At 61.7% G+C, this 18,132-nt stretch overlaps 1 protein-coding gene across 9 annotated transcripts in view; it reads right to left on the bottom strand.

The window, feature by feature from the left end:
- WNT7B (Wnt family member 7B) overlaps positions 1-11,110 on the bottom strand; it is a 123,687-nt gene extending 112,577 nt beyond the window's left edge. For 5 of the 9 annotated variants that reach the window (XR_010932699.1, XM_067698379.1, XM_067698381.1 and 2 more), the window contains exon 1: positions 10,674-11,108. Coding sequence is in view for 5 of the 9 variants with exons in the window: in XM_067698379.1 (XP_067554480.1) it covers positions 10,674-10,744 (71 nt within the window). In the remaining 4 variants the exon portion in view is untranslated. Of the gene's footprint in view, positions 1-10,673 lie in introns of all 9 variants that reach the window. The other 4 variants (XR_010932697.1, XR_010932698.1, XM_067698377.1 and 1 more) reach the window with 2 other exon arrangements.
- Positions 11,111-18,132: the final 7,022 nt, after the last annotated feature.

Here is an 18,132-nt window from a genome sequence, read left to right on the forward strand (position 1 = left end):
AAAGCCTTTCCAGGGGGGCCTGGTCCTGCAGAAGTGGAAGGCAAAGCCCTGTGTCCCCAGTCGGGGGCCCAGGGGGCAGGTAGTATGTTCTGGAGGAATTCTTATTCGAAAGGGTTTTGCAGTTTGGGACAGTGAAGGCCTAAGTCTCAGCTCCGGATCCCTCGACACCCTGGCCCTTGGCACCCTGGCAGCACTGCCACATGCTACGGGGAGGGTGAACCCCGCCACCACCAACCCTTCCAAAGGCTCCTGCCAGGGGCCTGCTCCTTCATAGCTCCAGCTGGACATGGCAGCAGGGCTTTCTAGCACAAGGAATACCTCTGGCCTGGGAGGCACGTGGAGAAAGGTCGGGAGCAGGGATGGCCATGGGGGGTGGTTCCAGAAAGGGATGGAGGCCCACAGGTGTCACTGGGGTGGGACTGCCAGGGGCTGCTGACTTGGGCTCTTCCAGACCACAGCTGATGCCAGGGAGCTGCTTGCTGGGCAGGGTGGGGTACCCCCTCGGTCCCGCTCCAGGCAGCCGGCAGGCTTTAGGGTCTGCGGCAACAGTGTCTACCTGGGGGCTGCAGAATTTTAGTGTCTTCTACTCACAGCCGCAGATGGAGCCCTTCTGGCATCCCCAGTGCCTCAGAGGCCACCTGCTCCGGCCCGAAACTGGGAGAGGCATCAGTGGGCAGGGGTCCAAGCCCTGCTCTGTGTTCCGCTGCTGAGGCTGTAGGATGACCGGCCCAGGGCCTCAGCATCTCCACCCACGGAGCAGGCCATCCACACCACATGGCTGCCTTACACAGGGGACCAGGAGTTCTGGCTTCCTTCCAGGCAAGGCCTTTCCCCATCATCCCGAGCCCTCACTCCTGCATCTGCTTGTATGCCTCCAGGGCTGGAGAGCTCACTGCCTCCCTGCCAATAGGGGGGCTGGCCCAGAGGATGAGGATGCCCTGGGTGGGAAGCAGGACCGGGAGGGGGCCTGGGCAGGCGGAGCAGCTCTGTGATGGAGACCGGGAAGATGGAGAAAGGGAAGAGGAGCGCACCTGTGCCCACCCCCACCCCACCGGCTGGCCCGAGGGGAGGCCCCTGCCCTGAGCCAGGGAAGGAGGACAAATGGTGGTTTTGTCCTTGGCCAGCCGGCGGCCCGCACCACACAATGACCCTTTCATCAGGCTGAGGGAGCCCTGGGCCGGGGTTTCATCTGACAAGGGAGGGCGCCGGCCTCCTGTCCCCTTGCTGGGGGAGTTGGGGTGGGGGGGAGGTGAGCTGTGTCTGAGCTGGACCCAGGACCATGCAACATGGAGGCCTCAAGAAGCCAGCTGAAGCCCCTCCATCTGCCCCAGGAGGAGCGAGGCCCCAGACGGTTAGGGGGCTGGCCACAGGCCACATGGAGGGGCCTGTTCTGGGTACCCCAAGTCCTGAGCTGACAGAGGGTCTGCATCCCCACACCCAAGGCCTCCACCCCACCTCACCCCTCGTCTGCCACCGCCCGCAGGGTCCTTCCAGGGCAGTCGGACCATGGCATTGGTCCAGGTCCCCAGCCCAGTTTCGGGCTCCCCGCAGGCTGAGCAGCCCTGGCCCCCTGCTCCCCAAGGCTGGCATGAGGCTCGGGGGGACACAAGTGTGTGGGGAGGGCAGAGGCAAGGAGTGCAACTTGCCAGACCTGTGTCCGTGGTGTCCCCAGAGAAGCCCAATGAAACAGTGTGCAGTCAGGGCGTCAAAAATCAAAAATCACCCTCGTTCGTGGTGACCCCCCCTCTCCAGGGCACCTCCAACAGCTGTCTGTACCACCCCGGAGGCCCCAGAGATCCCGGGACTCCTCTCACTATTGGACCAGAGCCGGGAGGGCTGTTACCCAGAGGTGACCTCAGGAAAGGGCCTCTCTCCTGGACCCTGACATTCTTGTCTGCCCACCTCAATAAGATGCCGAGAGGCTCCCTGGAGAGAAACCCTGGGTGGATGTGTTTGCCAGTGAGTATCGTTCCTTCCTCTAAGAGTCTCTGTTGTGCTCCTGTTTAGTCTGGACAACTCCTATCCATCCTTCAAAACCCTGTCTAAGTGTCACCTCCTCCAGGAAGCCCTCTGAGATCCCCTAGAGAGTTCATCACTCTCTACTGAACAAGCACAGACACAGGGCCTCCCTCTGTCACGGGTGGCCAGCCTCCCTGCTCCTAATAGCTGAGAACGACCCCATCTTCTGAGCACTTACTGTATACCAGGCAACCAGCAGAGCTCATCTCAGCATTTGCCTGTTGAAGTCTCACACCCCCTCTAGGTTACTGTTCCCATGGCCCCCACCGTACGGAGGACACAGCTGAGGTTATGGGATGTACCCAGACAGTAAGAGGAGGAACGGTGATGTGAACCTGGTGTCTGCGTCACCATCAGGCCCCTTGGCTTCACAAGGACCAAAGGGAAACGTGGTTAGAAAATGGGCCCTTCTCCTGCGGGCCGCAATACATAGCTGCAGGACCTAACGCAGCCCTGGGAGGAAGCATGGGGGGACCCACCTTCCCCTCCTGACCCTCCCGCCCCCCACACAGAAAGTCGAAGGAGTCATGTCCCAAATGCACCCCTTCCCCCTTTAACTAGTGGCTGACGAGACACTCATACGTCAACGATGTCTCGAAGTTCTCTGTGATCAGAGCAGTTTTATTCGTATATCTTGAGCTGGGGGTCCCTTGGGGGTTGAGATTTTGTCAGGTTCCCCAGCTCGGCTCACCCGTGTGCACACCCCTCCACAGAGCCACGCGTGCTTTTGAATCCCAGTGGCGTATGGGCCTGACCTGAGCCTGTGCTGGAAGGATCTTCATTTCCAAGTGACCGACGGCAAGCATACTGAGGCCCAGAGAGGCCCGTGGACCTGCTCGAGGCCACACAGCAGAGTTCCTCCCGTACCGGGACACGCACAGTCTCCTAGGCTAGGAGCTGCTCCTCCCCAGGGCAACCTGTCCCCGCCTGAGCCGGTGGCCCCATTCTGCCCCCACGTAGGCTGCGATACCATGGGAGTGGGCCTGATTCAGCAGCCCCCTTCCAGGGTCACGTCCACAGGGCTTCTGGAACTGCGGTTGGCACCACCAGTAAAGCCACAGCGGCAGAGCCGGGAAGAGGCCCCGCCTTGGCAGGGCAGTGGTGAGCGCCCTCACCCCCACGGCCAGGTGGTCGGTGAGTAACTGCCCCGTCACCATGACTCACTCTGGTCCCCAGAGCGGCGGTCACCATGAGAAACTCGTACCGGAAGATCTGGGGGGATCACTGCAGCCAGCCCCACGTCTGGGAGAGGGAGGCCGAAACCGGAAGGGACCTGCCCAGGACAGTAGGTCAGCCTGGTCCTGGCATGAGGCCTGAGCCTGGCCCCCAGACCCACCGAGCCGGCACCGCAGGCCCTCCCCTCGGCCTGCAGCCCCCCACCTGCCCTCCCTCAGGCCCTTGCTGATCCTCACTGGCCCTGAGAGCGCCGGCTCTGACAACAGTGGAGAGCCGCGCTGGCCGGAGCTGCCTCGGATGGCCAACCAGGCCAAGCTCAGAGTCCGGCAGGGGCTCGGGGCTCTTCCAGGCCAGCACACCCGTCCGACCAGATCAGTGGCAGCGGCCCAGGCATGCATCTGGGATTCGCTGTGCACGGACCACAGCCCGGGATGCGGAGCCAGGAGAGCAGCCCAGATGAAAGGGGCAGGATCAATTGTCCGCCAGTGTTTGTGATCCCAGCAATGGATGCCTTCTGGAAAGTTCTCTGGGGCAGAAAGAAGCCTCTGCCCAGGGCCCCCTCCTGCCCCTGGCATCCTCAGATCCCCAGGGCCAAGCTTTGGGAGCATTCTGAGAAGGCTGCTGAGATGGGCTTTACCACTGACCCCCAACTGTGACTGAAGCACTTTGCATGGCTGCCTCACCTGCATTCAGGCCTCAGCTCATAGGCGGCCCACAGGGTCTTCTCTCCACACTCACATTCATTTGCATCACTGAGGACCTGCTTCCCCCCATGGCATCTTACACACCTAACCCTAACCCTAGTCAGCCCTATGCCCACCAACAGTGGGGGGAAGCCCAGCGATGCCGGAGCCTCCCTTGCTCCCTCTCGGGAACGCTGGCGTTAGTTTCTGCTCAGGAAAGGCTGGCCTCAGCACTTTCTTCCCGCTGGGGCTGAAGGTCAGGCTGGACTGACGCTGCGGCAGGGGTTGCTGATGGCGGGGCAGGGGGCAGAGTCTGCCGTCCTGCCCTCCCCCCCACACACCCACTCCAGACCCCAGCACCGGTCCAGGAACGTTCGGGGAAGCTGTTGCCTTAGGAGAATTTCTGCCAACAAAGCTGGCAGTGCACACTCGAGGAGTGAGCCTCTGTGGGCACAGATGGTAGTCACGGCAGGCCTGGATTTGGGGTGCCAACCCCCAAAGGAAAACTTAGGGTCTGTGGAGGTGTACTGGCCATCACCTGCCCCAGAGCCCCTCAGCTGCTGCCCCGGCATCCCACTCTCACCAGCTCCTGAGCCCCGAGCCCACCTCCTCGTCCCAGATTCTTACTCCAAACCACCCGGGGAGGACTCCTGGTTTCCCACCCCTGGACACCTCCCCGTTAACGCCAGACCCCAGCCAGCTGGCTCCGAAAGTGATTTCTTAAGCAGAGTAGCTACCGATTCCCTAGCAAGGCTTAAGATCGACATGCTGGGGATTCTGGGGAGGGGGAGACTTCTGGATCTCCACCTCCGACCTCTGAGAACCAGAGGCTGGAGATTTCAAGACCTGCTGAGTCGATCCAGATCCCAGGAGGAACGTCACAGCAGGACTTTCTGGCCTGGTACTTCGCTAGCCTGAGTCCCCAGTGATCAGGCGTTCCCCACCCGGCTCGGAGCCCTGCCCTGGGCGGCCTGCCCCCCCCCCCCCAATCCAGGCGATGCCTCCGCAGCCGGGGCTGCCCGCCGGGCCTGGAGCGCTCTCTGCGCCCGGACCTTGTAATTATGTCCCACAGCCCGGGAAACCGCGGGCCCTGCAGCATCTGGCTGCGGTTGCGAACTTTTGTTTCAAGATGCGCGACTATTTATAGAAGGAAAACTGGTAGGATAGTAATTTCCTAGGAGCTGGAGGAGAAATTGGCTGCGTCTCTATTAAAAGGGGGCGGGGGCGCGGCGATTTATTAGGACTGCGGCCGCGCGGGGGGAGGGGGTGGCGCGGGGAGCGGGAAGGCAGCGGCTGCCCCCTCTGGCCGCGTTAGGCGACCCCGGACGTGGCCCGCGTGTAAAGGAGGGGGAGGGGGAGGGGAGGAGAGAAGAGGGGGAGAACTGGCTCTGAGGTTTAATCAGTAGCATCCAGCTTAAATTCCCCCAAACGGCGGTTCCATAAATCAAACGTCTTTTTAAATCGGAGGCCAGAGCATATGCGTCCCATTAGGAATCCGGCGAAGCCACCGCTGCGCCGACGCGCCCCTCGGCTCCCTGGGCCCGGACGGGCCCTGCCGGGAGCTTCCCGGAGCCCGGCGGGCGCTGCCCGGCCCGACGCACCCGCGCCCCACGCTCCTCGCACTGCCTTGGCCGGCCGCACGCGCTCACTGCGCGCCCCCCTCGCCCCGGACGAGGAGTCGGCCGCGGCGAGGGTCGGGCCGCTCGGCGCGGCGAGAAGCCGCGCGAAACCACGGCAACCTCAGAGGACAGCTTGGGTGCTGTCTGGTGGGACGCGGCGTGCACGTGTGTGCCAGTGTGTACGCGGGGGAGCGGATGTGTGCGTTCGGCTCTCTCGAGTGTGGCACGGCCGTGCGGCCGCGTGTATTTATATAGCGAGGGGGTTCCCGTTGGTCCAGGATTCGGCTGGGAGGAGCAGGGTATCTCCGCGCTACCCGCGCGCCCTCCGGCCCTCGCGCTCCGTGCGCGCAGCCAGGTCTACCGGCGCCGTCAGGCCTCCAACGGGCCACCCTTTCCCTGACCTCAAGGCCAGAGCTTCTCACTGCCTCGGCCGCCCCCCAACTGTTCAACTTCGGCGGCCTGGGCCGGCTGGAAGACCCACAGTACCCCCGGTCCCGCGCGCGCCGGGCACCCGGCGCCCCGCCCAGGGACCTCACTGCCGCGTTCCCTGCTCGCCCAGTTCCAGTGCTGGAGCCCAGGGAGGGGGGCCCCTCACCCGCCCACTCCGCGTGTGACCCGCGGCACTCACAGGTAGCTGCCGCTGGACAGGATGAGAAAGATCTGCGGGCAATAGACGGAGAGGAGCGCGCTGCGCGGCGACAGCAGGAGCATGATGGGCCGGCGCTCCTGGCGGGGCTGCGCAGGCCCCGCGGGCAGAGCGCGTGGGCCAGCTGAGGCCGGGGTCTCCGCGGCCCTCCCAAGGTAGGGCGGCGGAACGCGGCGCTAGGGACCCGAGCGCGCGGGCCCCGGCGCAGTGGTCGCCCGTGCCCCGCCTCCAGTGCCGCGCATCTCGCTGGGGCTGGGGCTGCGGCGGGCGCTGGGGCTGGAGTGCCGGGAGGCGAGCGGGCAGTGGGCAGCGAGTGCGCCTCGGCCGCCGTCTGGCCCTCCGTCCGTCGATCGGTCGGAACCAGCTCTGTCGCTCGCTCTGGCTCACGTCTTCAAGTCTCCTGAGGCGCGCGGCTGCCATTGGACGGGCCACCCCTACATCCGCCGCCTCCTCCGCGGGCGGGTTTTTTAAAGGGGAGGCTGACCGAAGCGTGCGGCGGGAGCCGCCTCCAGGGCTTGCCCAAACCGCCTTGGCTCGGACAATCCCCCCAACCACCAACTTCAACCAGCCACACCGCTCTGGCCCACTCTGCAGGGTGCACCGGGGGGAGGCACCGCGGGAGAACCACGCGGGGGCGTGCGCTCCTCCTGGGTGTTGCGCTCCGCAATGTGTGCTCCTGTGTGCGTGCACGTGCCTGCATGTGTCTGCGCGTGACTGCGGGAGCGTGGGCGCGTCTGTGAGCCCGCAGGTGTGTGCGCCCAAATGCACTGTGTTCGCTGCGCCTCTGCCTGCGTGCGCCCCTGGGTTTGGTGACACTGGCTGTGGGTCGCATGCACTCACTGCCGTGGCCAACCAGGCCCAGCGTGGTAGGGCTCAGCAGTGCACCCGCGCGCCGGCGTCTCTGCAGGGTCCTGCCTCTGAGTCTCTCTGGACAGGCTGCGCACTTGTTGGAGACCCCCCGACAAGTGCATAGAGGCCCCCAACTCTGGCTTCCCCCACCTCACTTCCTCTACTCTCCTCTGAGGGGTTGGCTGGGATAGGTGTGGGGCGGAGCACACCCACAAGAACACACTTCTCTGAACAATCCTCCTTCCAGTGATCTTTTTAAAGCCCAAAGCACAAGGCTTTGAGTCCCACCTCCTATTGTCCGCCAAGCCAGGCTACATATGAATGTCTCTCTAGATGCAGTGTAGATCCCTTAAGCAGGAGTGACGGCACAAAGAGGGAAGGTGACAAGACAGGAGAGGTCTGTGCAATATGGCCAGGGGCCCCCGAGGGAGTGGACTTCCTGGCTCCTAAACCTGGCATGGAGACTGGTCCCCAGCATCCAGGAGGAGGGGGGGCCGCCTCCCCTACCTTCACCCCTCTGGGCCCTTCTGCCTCTCCTGAACCCCAAGAGCAGGAGGCGGTCATGGAGCAAGGCTCATCCTGAGGCTTCATGACCCCAGCTCCAGTGCGCAGAGGGTACCCAGACTCCAGATGGTTCCTCGCGGCCCCGGCTCGGCCTCCCCCAGGGCTGCAGCTTGGAGGCTGCTCAGTTCCAAAGTGAGGAACTGTGCCTCCTCAAAGCCATGCGTTTTGAAACCGCCCCAATCCAAGGTGCATCTGCTCTTGAAGCCCCGATCCGCAAGAAGGTTTCAAGGGCTGAGTTCTCCGTTCCTGCCGGCCCAGGGGCTCCCCCAGAGGCGGCACATCTGCACTGGCACCCGGGCTGAGGGGCATGTGTGTATGGGAGCTGCACGTGTAGACGTGGGGGTGAGGGAAGCTGCTCCTGGACATTCATAATCATGGGGGCATGGGCGGGGGGAGGGGCTGTGATCACGGAAGAGTCCCGCAGCACATACAATCTCAAGATATTTCCTTGGAACTTTTATGATCCTAAAATCCCACGTCCTGGGATTCGTCAGGGCCCTGGAATACACTATCTGGAGGAGTCCCCAGGTGCCTGCGGCGGCTGTGATATCATCACCAATAAGAAAAGGTCGACTTTACTGGGACGCTCCCAGATCAAAGGCCCTCAGGATTAACCTTCCCAGCAGCCAGTGAAGAAGGTGCTACCGCTACCCCATGTTTCAGACGAGGGAAGGTGGGCTGGGAAGTTGAAGAGCTCGCCCAAAGCCACCCAGTGAGGAGCGAGGGGGAGGTTGGATCCCCAAGCCTTGTCCTTAGGCACTGGGCTTCCAAGTCATTTAACCCTTAGGTCACATCTGGCCCAGCTGCCCCTTCTCCCCACCTTGTGTAGCCAAGATGGCTTGCAAAGGAAGCAGGCCCCTTCACTCCAGTACAGGCACCACCAATGTGGCGGTGACAGGGGCTGAGTCCCCTGAGTCCCCTCCCCTCCCCTCCCCTCCCCTTCCCTCTCTTTGGCAGGTCCCAGGCTGACTCTCTGGCTTTCCTGGATGGAATTCCACAGGGGTGTTTGGAAGCCACATCTTCTCTCCCCCTGGGACTGGGAGAATATATGTTTTAGGGGGCACGCCGGGGGAGGAGTCCCCCCTCCAGGGCTCCTTGGTGGGGCAGAGGACAGAAAGGCTCAGCGAGCTCTGGTTCGCTGTCTCACGTGCTCCCAGAGAGGCTGGCACAGGTGCCTGGGCACACGGGCTGGGTCTCACTCACTGGGTTCTCTCTACTCAGACACTGGCCACCATCCTGTTGAGAACGGCCAGAGCTGCGGTCCCATTTACAGAGCGGAACGAGGAGGTTCAGGAAGGATAGGCGAGGGGGAACCTGCCCGAGCTGACTTCCACCTCGAGCCCTGGCCCCAGTCCTGGGAGCCCAGGCCGGGCACCGCCTTCAGCTCCTTCCACAGTCCCGGGCTGGGGAGGTGGGGGTGGATCCATGGAGTTCTTCCTGCAGCCGGGGGAAGGGGTGCTTGCAGAGGACTCCTGTTGAGGAGCTGGTGTTAGGCAGGGCAGCCAGAGGCGGACGTCCCAGCTCCGCCGCTTACCCTCGTGCACAGTGACTGGGCCTCCCTTGTTGCATCGCTTCCTAGTCCTCAAAACGGGAAGAGTAAAGGCACTCACCTCCACAGCTGCCAGAAGGCGGCAAGGCCTCAGTGCTGAGAACCAGGCAGCACAAGGCAAGCCTCATTAGGGGGTGCCTATTACATTAGGGGGCACAGGGGGAGTAACTGCAGGGGCTCCTGGAGGGTCCAGAAAACAGTGCCTCCCTCCCCACCCCCACCCCCCAGCAGACTCAACACACTGCACCCTTACCTCCCATAAACACACACCCAGGGACACAGCCTACAACAGACCCACAATAAACAGTGCCACCAGCAGCCGCAGACACGCCCGCCCAGGCCTGCAGAGCTGAGGCTAGGACAGGGAGCTTCCAGCCCTGCCTGTGTGGCCCCTGGCCTCAGTCCCTGCCGGCCCTGGGCCTCAGTTTCTCCATCTGTAAAATGGCGGAGGAGGCGCTGGATGGAGAGGCAACGGATGAAATTACTCTCAGGTCTGCTTCTACCTCTTTGCCTGGGAGGCCGCGGCTCGGCCAGCGGCACCGGCGCCGGTCCTCCCTCGGGGCTGTTCACCGGCTTTGCCCGCGGCCGGGACCGGGCCTGCCTTCCCCCCCCCCCCGCCCCCGCCGCCCACCCTTGGCGGCGCACAGTAGGCGCGCAGAGCGCGTCGGGGCGCGGAGCCGTGGGCCCCCCGGGCTTGGCGGACCGCGCCCCCCCTCTTCACGGTCACACTGCCCGCCCACCCCCGCTTCGAGCGAGGCCGAGACAGATTCTGTCTAAAGGAGATCGCAGCTCAACAGGTAAGGACTCGGCTGGGTTCAGGAATGTGGAAATACGACTCGGGGCAGCTACTGCCTCAAGCAGCGAGCGCGGCCCGCCGGGAGCCCGCCCGCCCGCCGGGCCGCGCGAGGGGGAGCGCGGCGAGAGGGGGCCCGGCCGAGGGCCCCGGGCGGGCGGGGGCGCGGGGCCCGGACCGAGCCCGAAGCGGCCGGGCCGCCCGCGCGGCCCCTCCCGAGCCAGCCGGACGAGTTGTCAAGGTAATTTCAACACGTCCGGGTGATGGATAGAGACGAAGGGCCGTGGCGGGTGCCCAGGCCGGCGCGCCCGCTGCCGGGGTGCGCGCCCCCCGCCCACCCGGGGCCCTCGGCCGCCCGAAGACCCCCGCCCCCCGCCCCGGCGCGCCCTCCAGGCGGCGAGCGCTCGTCCCGGGCTCGGCGCCCAGCGCAGCCCGGGGGAGGGAAGGCGCGTCCCACCCCCGGGGCCTGGAGCCCAAACAGGTGAAAGTACGCGCCGGGCACGCTCGCCGCTACCAGCAAGCCTGGCCGCCCGCGCGTCCTCCTCTCCCTCCTCCAACCCTGGGCTGGGCGCCCCTCGGGCATACCCGCAGCTCAAAGGGCTCGGCTGCGTCTCTGCAGGGCCGGGGTGAGCGTCCAACGCGCAGGCCAGCCCCGGATCCCCGAGAGCTGCCCGTGCCCCCTTCCGGTCCCCACGTCCCCTGGGGGACACCCTGGAAGCGGCTCCTCTTGGCTGCTCCGATCCCGGGCACCGGCCCCGACCACGGGGCTACTCACCCGAGCTTCACGTAGAGAACGCCAAAGCAGAGAAACACGTAGAAAATCCACTTGCGAAAGTTTCTGTGCATGATCCAGGGAGGGGGGCTGCGCCATAGACAGCGGCGGGCGGAGGGGACGCGCGGGCCGGGCGAGGAACGGGCAGGAGTTGGGGGCTTCGGTGGACAGCTCTCAGCCGGCGCTGCGGCTCCGGCGGCCGGCGACGCGCGGGCACTCGGAGCGCGCTGCCACCATGGTGAGCCCGGGCCGCCGCCGCCGCGTGCGCCTGGGGGAGTGACCTGGGCCGGGGGCCGCAACTTCGGAGCCGGACTGTGTGACCGCGGGGCCCCACGAGGGCCGGCGGGGCCGAGGCCCGAGCGCGGCGGGCGGGCGCTGCCTCCACTGGGCGCAGGCGCCTGGGGCCGTGCGCGCCTCGCCGAGGGCTGCGGCGGCCAATGTGTCCGCACTTGTCGGCCTCCGCAGGTGACTCGCGGCCCCGGCGAGCGAGCTGCGAGCGTGCGAGCGCGCCCCAGGTAGGAGGATCCGCCTCCCGCCCGCCCTCCTCGCTCGCCGCGCGCTCTCTCGCCCTCGCTCGCGGGCTCTCCCCTCCCTTTTCTCCTCCCTCCCCCGTGACACACAAACGCATCTATTCCCCCGGAACCCCCTCCCCAGGCCGGCTCTCTTCCGATCGCCCGGCCGGGACTGGGAGGGAGGAAAGGGGTTGGGTGCGCGGGGAGGGGGGCCGCGCGGGGGAGGGTGCGGCACCGAAGGGACACCTGCGTAGGGGCCGGTCGCTCCTCTGCGCCCGCCAGGGTGGGGGGCCGGGGGGAACGGCCGATTCAAGCTGTGGTAGCCACTCGGCTTCCAGTTTCTAGTGGGGGAGGGAGAGACCACCCACCCGCCCCCGTCGCCGTTCTGGGCACGCTTACCCTACCCCCAGCAATTATCCACACGGGGTCCACCAGGGCCACACCCTTAGCCCAGGCACCTCTGCCAAGGCCGCAGGGCTCGATCAGACCCTCCTCCAGCGCCCAGGGTCCCCCGACACCTGTCACTACCGCTGCCAGTGGCGCTTACTCAAAGCAGGGACAGGGAAGGGACAGACAGATGCAGGGCGGTGGCTCGGACGACCTCCTACAGAAGCTGTTTGGCTCAGCACCGTGATGGCGAGGGATAGGAGGAGGTTACGGGGGCTTCCCTGGCTGTGTGGCAGGCTCCCACCCCAAGGACACCCTGACGGCTCTCCCCACCGCCCCCGGTCCCCTCAGTCTGCACCACCCCCTCTGCAGTGCCAGGCTCAGTATTCACATTCGGTGCCCAGAGCGTGAGGTCAGAACCGCCGCGGTGCCTCGCATACGGGAGTGGTCTGACTTGGCTCGGTCCTGGGCAGTGGGCACCCGGGCGGGCAGACCCTGCTGCTGGCCAAAGCCCTGTCTGTTCCGAGAGGGCAGGACGGTGACTCTCTGCCTAAGCGCTGTCCTGGCCAGGCTCCTGTCCCGCTCCGAGTGTCTACGGACCTGGACGCCTCTTGGGCGAGTGGCTGGAACTGGGAAGCACTTAGTCCCCGAGGACCAGCCGAGACCCGAGACTTGCTGGGGAAAGAGTGCCAGAGGTGGGGGAGGGGTGTTGCTTCCAGCCACCCTTGGTCCCACCTAGCCAAGCCCCAGCGGGGGCTTTACCTCAGAGTCTGCCTCCCTCCCGCGCCCCACCGTCCCTCTCGACCCCCTGCTCCGGATCCCCTCTTAATTCCTTCCAATTCCCCCGAACCTTTGCCACGACCCGGACGCGGGCCATTCCTCGGCCCCTGGATCCGAGGTGTGGCGGGGGCAGCTGTGCAGAGCGGGGCAGATAGGGAGCGTTCACAGATGAAAGGCACGTTGGAGATAAGCACAGGCAGGGAAATGGAGGCACAGAAAGGAGTGAGACGACAAGAGCAGCCTCACCCCCAAGTGTTCCCTGCGTCCCAGCGCCCCAGATGTCACCCCATTTCATGGAACGGGAAGCTGAGCCCGGGAAACGGGAGGCTGCTGGCCGGAGCCGGGCGGGCTGGGGAGCACGAGCCGATGCTGCCACCCGGCGGCGACGTGGAGGACGCGCGGACGCGAGGCTGCGGGCCCGCCAAGACCCGGGCGGGAGGGGGGGTGTCTCGGGCCGCTGGGGCCACGCCGGGTCCCGGGACTGCGAGGCGGACGGGGTGCCCCACCTGGCACAGGTTCCGGGGGCCACTTCCCCCCCACCCAGCGCCACCAGCCTCAGTCTCCGCCTCCGATAATGGGGCGAATCCTCGGGAGCTGAGGAGTGTGGCGGGACTTAAGTAATGACCCCGCAGCGGCTGCTTCCTCCCGTCCCGGGGCCTCGGCGACCGCCCCAGACCTCATGCCTCGCGGACCACCACCCCCAACCCGCTCCCGGGTTCGAGGTCGGGCAGGCTCCCGAACCAGCCGGCCCGGCATAGTGGGTCCAGGAGAGGAGAGGGTTACGGCTAGGGTGTGGGACGCATAGGTTAGTCCACTCACTCAGCGTGCTGCTCCGTGCCTCAGTTTCCCCGGGAGAACTGCATGTAGAGCCGCACCTCTCCGGACACTGGGAACAGCGTCGTGCTGCCCCCTGCCGGCCGCGGGAGAAATGTCGGCGGAGCAGGTACCGCTGGGCCAGGTTTGAGGACGCCGCCCGCGTGACCTCCAGCGAGTTGCTCCCCGCCGGAGTCTGTCTCCAAGGGGGTCCCTGAATGGCTCCAAGGTTAGGGGAAATCTGGGGTGGAAGAGCTCTATGAATCCCCTCCCCGTGTGTGTGCGCACGCGCATGTGCAGGGACACACACACACACACACACACACACACACACACACACACAGGCAGGCAGCAGGCCTGAGGTTCCTACCCAGCCTGGGTCCCCGGGGCTGATTCCAGGGCTCTGAGGTCCACTGACGCAATCACCCCTACACCCAGCCCCGTCCCTCCTCCCAAATGGAATTGCAGCTCCCCATCATCCTGAACAGGGTGGTGGCCCGTGGCTGGCTCCAAGGGTCCCACATCTGTTTGGGTGGGGGAACCACTGGGTGGAAGTAGAGGGCGTAGCTCTGCTGGGAATGGGGTTCTGGTACTCAGTGAATATGGTGACCTGCCAATGCCCAAGGGCAGAAGTCTCCAGAGTCAGGATGCCCTGGGGACCCCAGATGAGTCTTAGGCCACCGTTAGGCTCAGTGGGGTTCAGTGGCCTCAGCCACTCTTCCCTGGGTGACCTCAGGCAAAGCTCTCAAGCTCTGCAGCCTGGGTTTCCTCATCGCTACATGGAGACAGCAGTAGCACGTACACCCCGTAGGGTTCTGACGCTTGAATGAGTTAACCCATGTGGAGGTGCTTGGACAGTGCCCGGCACATGGCAGGCACTCAGTCAGTGCAGGCTCAGCCCCTACCTGCCCCTCAACCTCATCACACATGTGAGCACCCTTATCCTCCTCTCCCTTGTCTTTCCTTCTGTTACTTAACACATCAAGCTAGTTCTGCCCCAGGGACTTTGCACATGCTGCCCCTTCTGGCACAGTGGTCTTCCTCTGGTTCTGTGTGGCCTCAGCAGAAATGTCCTACATCAGAGGGGTGCTCACATGCCTCCCCTCCAAGCATCCTCACTAGTGTTCTCTATCATAACATTGCTGTTCCCTTTGTGACGCTGGGGACAAAATGTCATTATTTGTTTCTTGGGTACCACCAGCCTATAAGCTCCATGGGGACCATCTCTACATCTGCTTTGGTTCCTGCTCTATTCCCAAGATAAGAGAGAGAGAACCTGGCATATCGTAAGGGCTCAATAAGCAATTATGGCATGAAAGATTTTCCAGGAGGCAGCTACAATCGTGACTGCAGTGCTGTAAGCTGTGGAGAGCATGGACCTGACATCGACTCCTTTGAACCTTGAGTTTGGACTCAAACACCATCTCCCACATCAACCACACCCCATTCTCTCACACTTTCTCCTGCCTCATTCTTGCATCTTTTGTTGGCTTCACTGTTAAGTGTTTCCTGAACCCCAGCAAGTCCTACTGAGGAGACCCTGAACGTGTGTTGGGCCCTGTCTAGATAAGCAGCAAGTGCTCATCTCCTGGGCTTCGCACAGCCTAGTGAAATGGTGCTACTAGACTCGTTGCACAGATGAGGACACTGAGGTAGAGAAGGAAGTGCTTGGCCAAAGTCACACAGCTGGTCAAGCTGGGATGCGAACCCAGGCCCATCGGGCTCAGAGCTCAGCATTTCTCAGCATCTAGGGAGGCAGAGCCTGGACTTCATGGAGTGAAGTGTACAGGGTTAACCATTCACTTCCTGCTGCTGGGAGCCCCAGTCTAATGGGGGGACACTGAGTGCGGCAAGAGGACAGGAGGCTGTGAGGAAGGAAGGTGCTGATGGGAAAAAACCCAGGGGAGGCAAGGTAGGTGAGGAGGGCCTCAGAAGGAAGGGAGGTGTGGTGGACAGAATCCCTAATGGCCCCCCTGCAGGTCCTGCCTTAATCCCAGAGTCTGGGATTATGATGAGATATAGTGCCCATGATGATGTTGCGTTACATGGCAAAAGATGTGATACGTTTACTAATCAGTTGACTTTAAGTTCATCGAAAAGAAGATTATCTCAGTGGGCTGAGTTAATCACATGAGCCCTTTAAAAACAGAGAATTTTCTCTGGCTTGTAGCAAAAGGGGCAGTCAGAGAGATTCGAAGCACAAGAAGCATTTGACATGCCATTGCTAGCTTTCCTCGTGACGAGGAATTCAGGTTGCCTCTAAGGGCTGAGAGTTCTTAGAATTGGAGAAAGAATAGAGACGGATGCCCCATCTACTGCAGGAAGGCCCCTTGGGCTGGATGAGGTGCAGAGAAAAGGGGCTGTGACCTTCAAGATTGGGCTCAGAATGGAAGAGGGAAGGGGGAAGGACTAGAGGTTGGCATTGGGAGGACATTTGGGCCAGTCCTTGGAGAGTTACATGGACATGATCCATCACATGGAAGTTCATCCAATGCCCGAGGATAGCCACCATTCAGGAGAAGGCCACCAGCTTACCCAGGCGGCAGAGCAACTGTTAGGTTGACCAACTGTCCTGGCTTGCCCAGGACAGAGGGGATCCCTAGGAGGAGAGATTTTCAGTTCTAAAACCAGATAGTAGTCCCAGGCAAACTGGGCCAAGTTGGTGACCCTAGCTTGAGCGGCTCTTTTTCTCATTGCTGTGTAGTAAGAACCTTCCATCAGCAGATGCCAGGACATAATCCATGAATCTTCTAGTGGAAGGATGTCTGCCTAGGGACTTTTCACTCCCTATCCAACTTTCCCTTCCCTATCCACCTTCTCCTCAGAACACTCAGAAGCCCCACAGGTCAGAGGGTGGGGGCAGTGATGGACAATGAGTATGGAAAGAAAAGTCCCCATATCAGTACTTGGGTGGGAGCAGACAGCTGGGAAAATAACCTCCATTGTATTACATGTCACAACTTGCAGAAGGCAGTCAAAGCCATACTCAGAGGCAAATGCATTGCTTTCATCACTAAAAGGAAAAATGAAAATAAGTGAACCAAGTTTTGAGGTTAAGAATTTTTATAAGTCATGTATTAGTTCAGGATTCAGCAAACTTTTTCTGAAAAGGGCCAGATAGTAAACATTTTAGGCTTTGCCAGGCCACATGCAGTCTCTATCACATAGTCTTCTTTGATTTATTAATTTTTTACAACTCTTTAAAAATGTAACAACCATTCTTAGCTTGGAGATTTGGCCCCCGGCCATAGCTTGCTGACCCCTGTATTAGTCAGGACTTTTTCCATTGCAAATGACAGAAGCCAAGCTGTAAGCAGTAAAAAAGGGAAACCATTGATTCACATAACTGAAGAGCCTAAGGGCAGGCAGTGTGACTTCAGGCATAGCTGGAGCCAGGGCTCAAACAAAATTACCAGTGGTTTTTGTCTCTCTTTCTGTCAATTTTGCTTACTTAGAAATAAGCCTCATTCCCAGGCAGGCCGTCTCCATGCCGTGGCCCCTCACTGCTCCAGGGTTCTGCCTTGCAGGTTGACAACCACAGAAAAAGAGAGCTTCTCTCTCCTAGATTCCAACAAAATTCCAAGATTGACTGTCATTGCCTTTGACTGGCCTGGCTTGGGTCACATGACTATCCTTTAGCTGGCCACTGTGTCTGGGGAGGGAAGAACCGGCCTAGGATTTTGGAGCCCCGGTTGGGGTCATTGCCATCCTGATTACATAGAGAGAAAAGAGCAGCAATGTCTTCATGAGAAAAATGGAAGAAGGGAGTAAATGCTGGGCGGGAAAAATAACCAGTGTCCACTGCATGCTTAAAGCTCTGTGTTTAACAAACACTTATATAGCACAGCCTCTGGCATTAACTCATTTACTTTTTTTTTTTTTTGTAAATTTATTTATTTGTTTGTTTGTTTTGCTGCATTGGGTGTTTGTTGCTGCGCGCGGGCGAGCGAGGGCTACTCTTCGTTGCAGTGCGCGGGCTTCTCATTGCGGTGGCTTCTCTTGTTGCGGAGCACAGGCTCTAGGCACGCAGGCTTCAGTAGTTGTGGCATGTGGGCTCAGTAGTTGTGGCTTGCAGGCTCTAGAGCTCAGGCTCAGTAGTTGTAGCCCACAGGCTTTGTTGCTCCGCGGCATGTGGGATCTTCCCGGACCAGGGCTCGAACCCCTATCCCCTGCATTGGCAGGCTGATTCTTAACCACTGCGCCACCAGGGAAGCCCTCATTTACTTTTCATTGCAGCCCTGTGAGGGAGGTTTTATTATCACCCGCATTTACAGGTGAGGAAACTGAGGCATAGAGAGGCCCTGCTCAGGGACTTGAGGGTGATCCAATATTGGAAAATTACTCTAGCATGTTCCATCTGTAAGTCAAAGAAGAAAGGCCACAGGCTCATCTCCAAGGATGCCAAAGAGGCATTGAGAAAAACTGAAGACTCCTTCCTGGTTTGAAGAAACAAGCATATAGCAAACAGAACTCTTAGAAAACTTGGACCAGAGCCTGCTTCCTTAGCATGACAGGCTTCACCATCTCTCCGTTGCTCTCTCCCCAAGAACAGCTTTTTAAGCCCTTCATGTTCTGGCCTCCTGACTTGTGCCCCTAAAACCATTCAGCCTGGAGTCCAGGAAAGAGTCTGTGGTCCACAGTTTGATCCTACCTCTGTGCCTTTTCCATGCTGTTCCCCACCTGGAATTCCTTTCCCTCTCCTTTCCACGACTATTTACAGCCTGACTCCCACCATTGACCTCCTGAGCCCTTAGGCTGGGTCAGGCCATAAAGGGCACCGAAAGCCAGACCGAGACCTTGGACCTTGTCCCAGACGAGGACCAAACACTATGCACTCAGGTGCCTGAGTAAGCTGGGGTTTCTCCACGGTGGCACCATGGACATTCGAGGCTGGCGGGAGGTTGCTGTGCTGGGCACTGTAGAAGGTTTAGCTGCATCCCTGGCCTCCACCCACTAGAGGCTTAGAGCAC

Source organism: Pseudorca crassidens, chromosome 11, assembly GCF_039906515.1.
Source record: "Pseudorca crassidens isolate mPseCra1 chromosome 11, mPseCra1.hap1, whole genome shotgun sequence".
In the NCBI taxonomy this organism is placed as follows: domain Eukaryota; kingdom Metazoa; phylum Chordata; class Mammalia; order Artiodactyla; family Delphinidae; genus Pseudorca; species Pseudorca crassidens.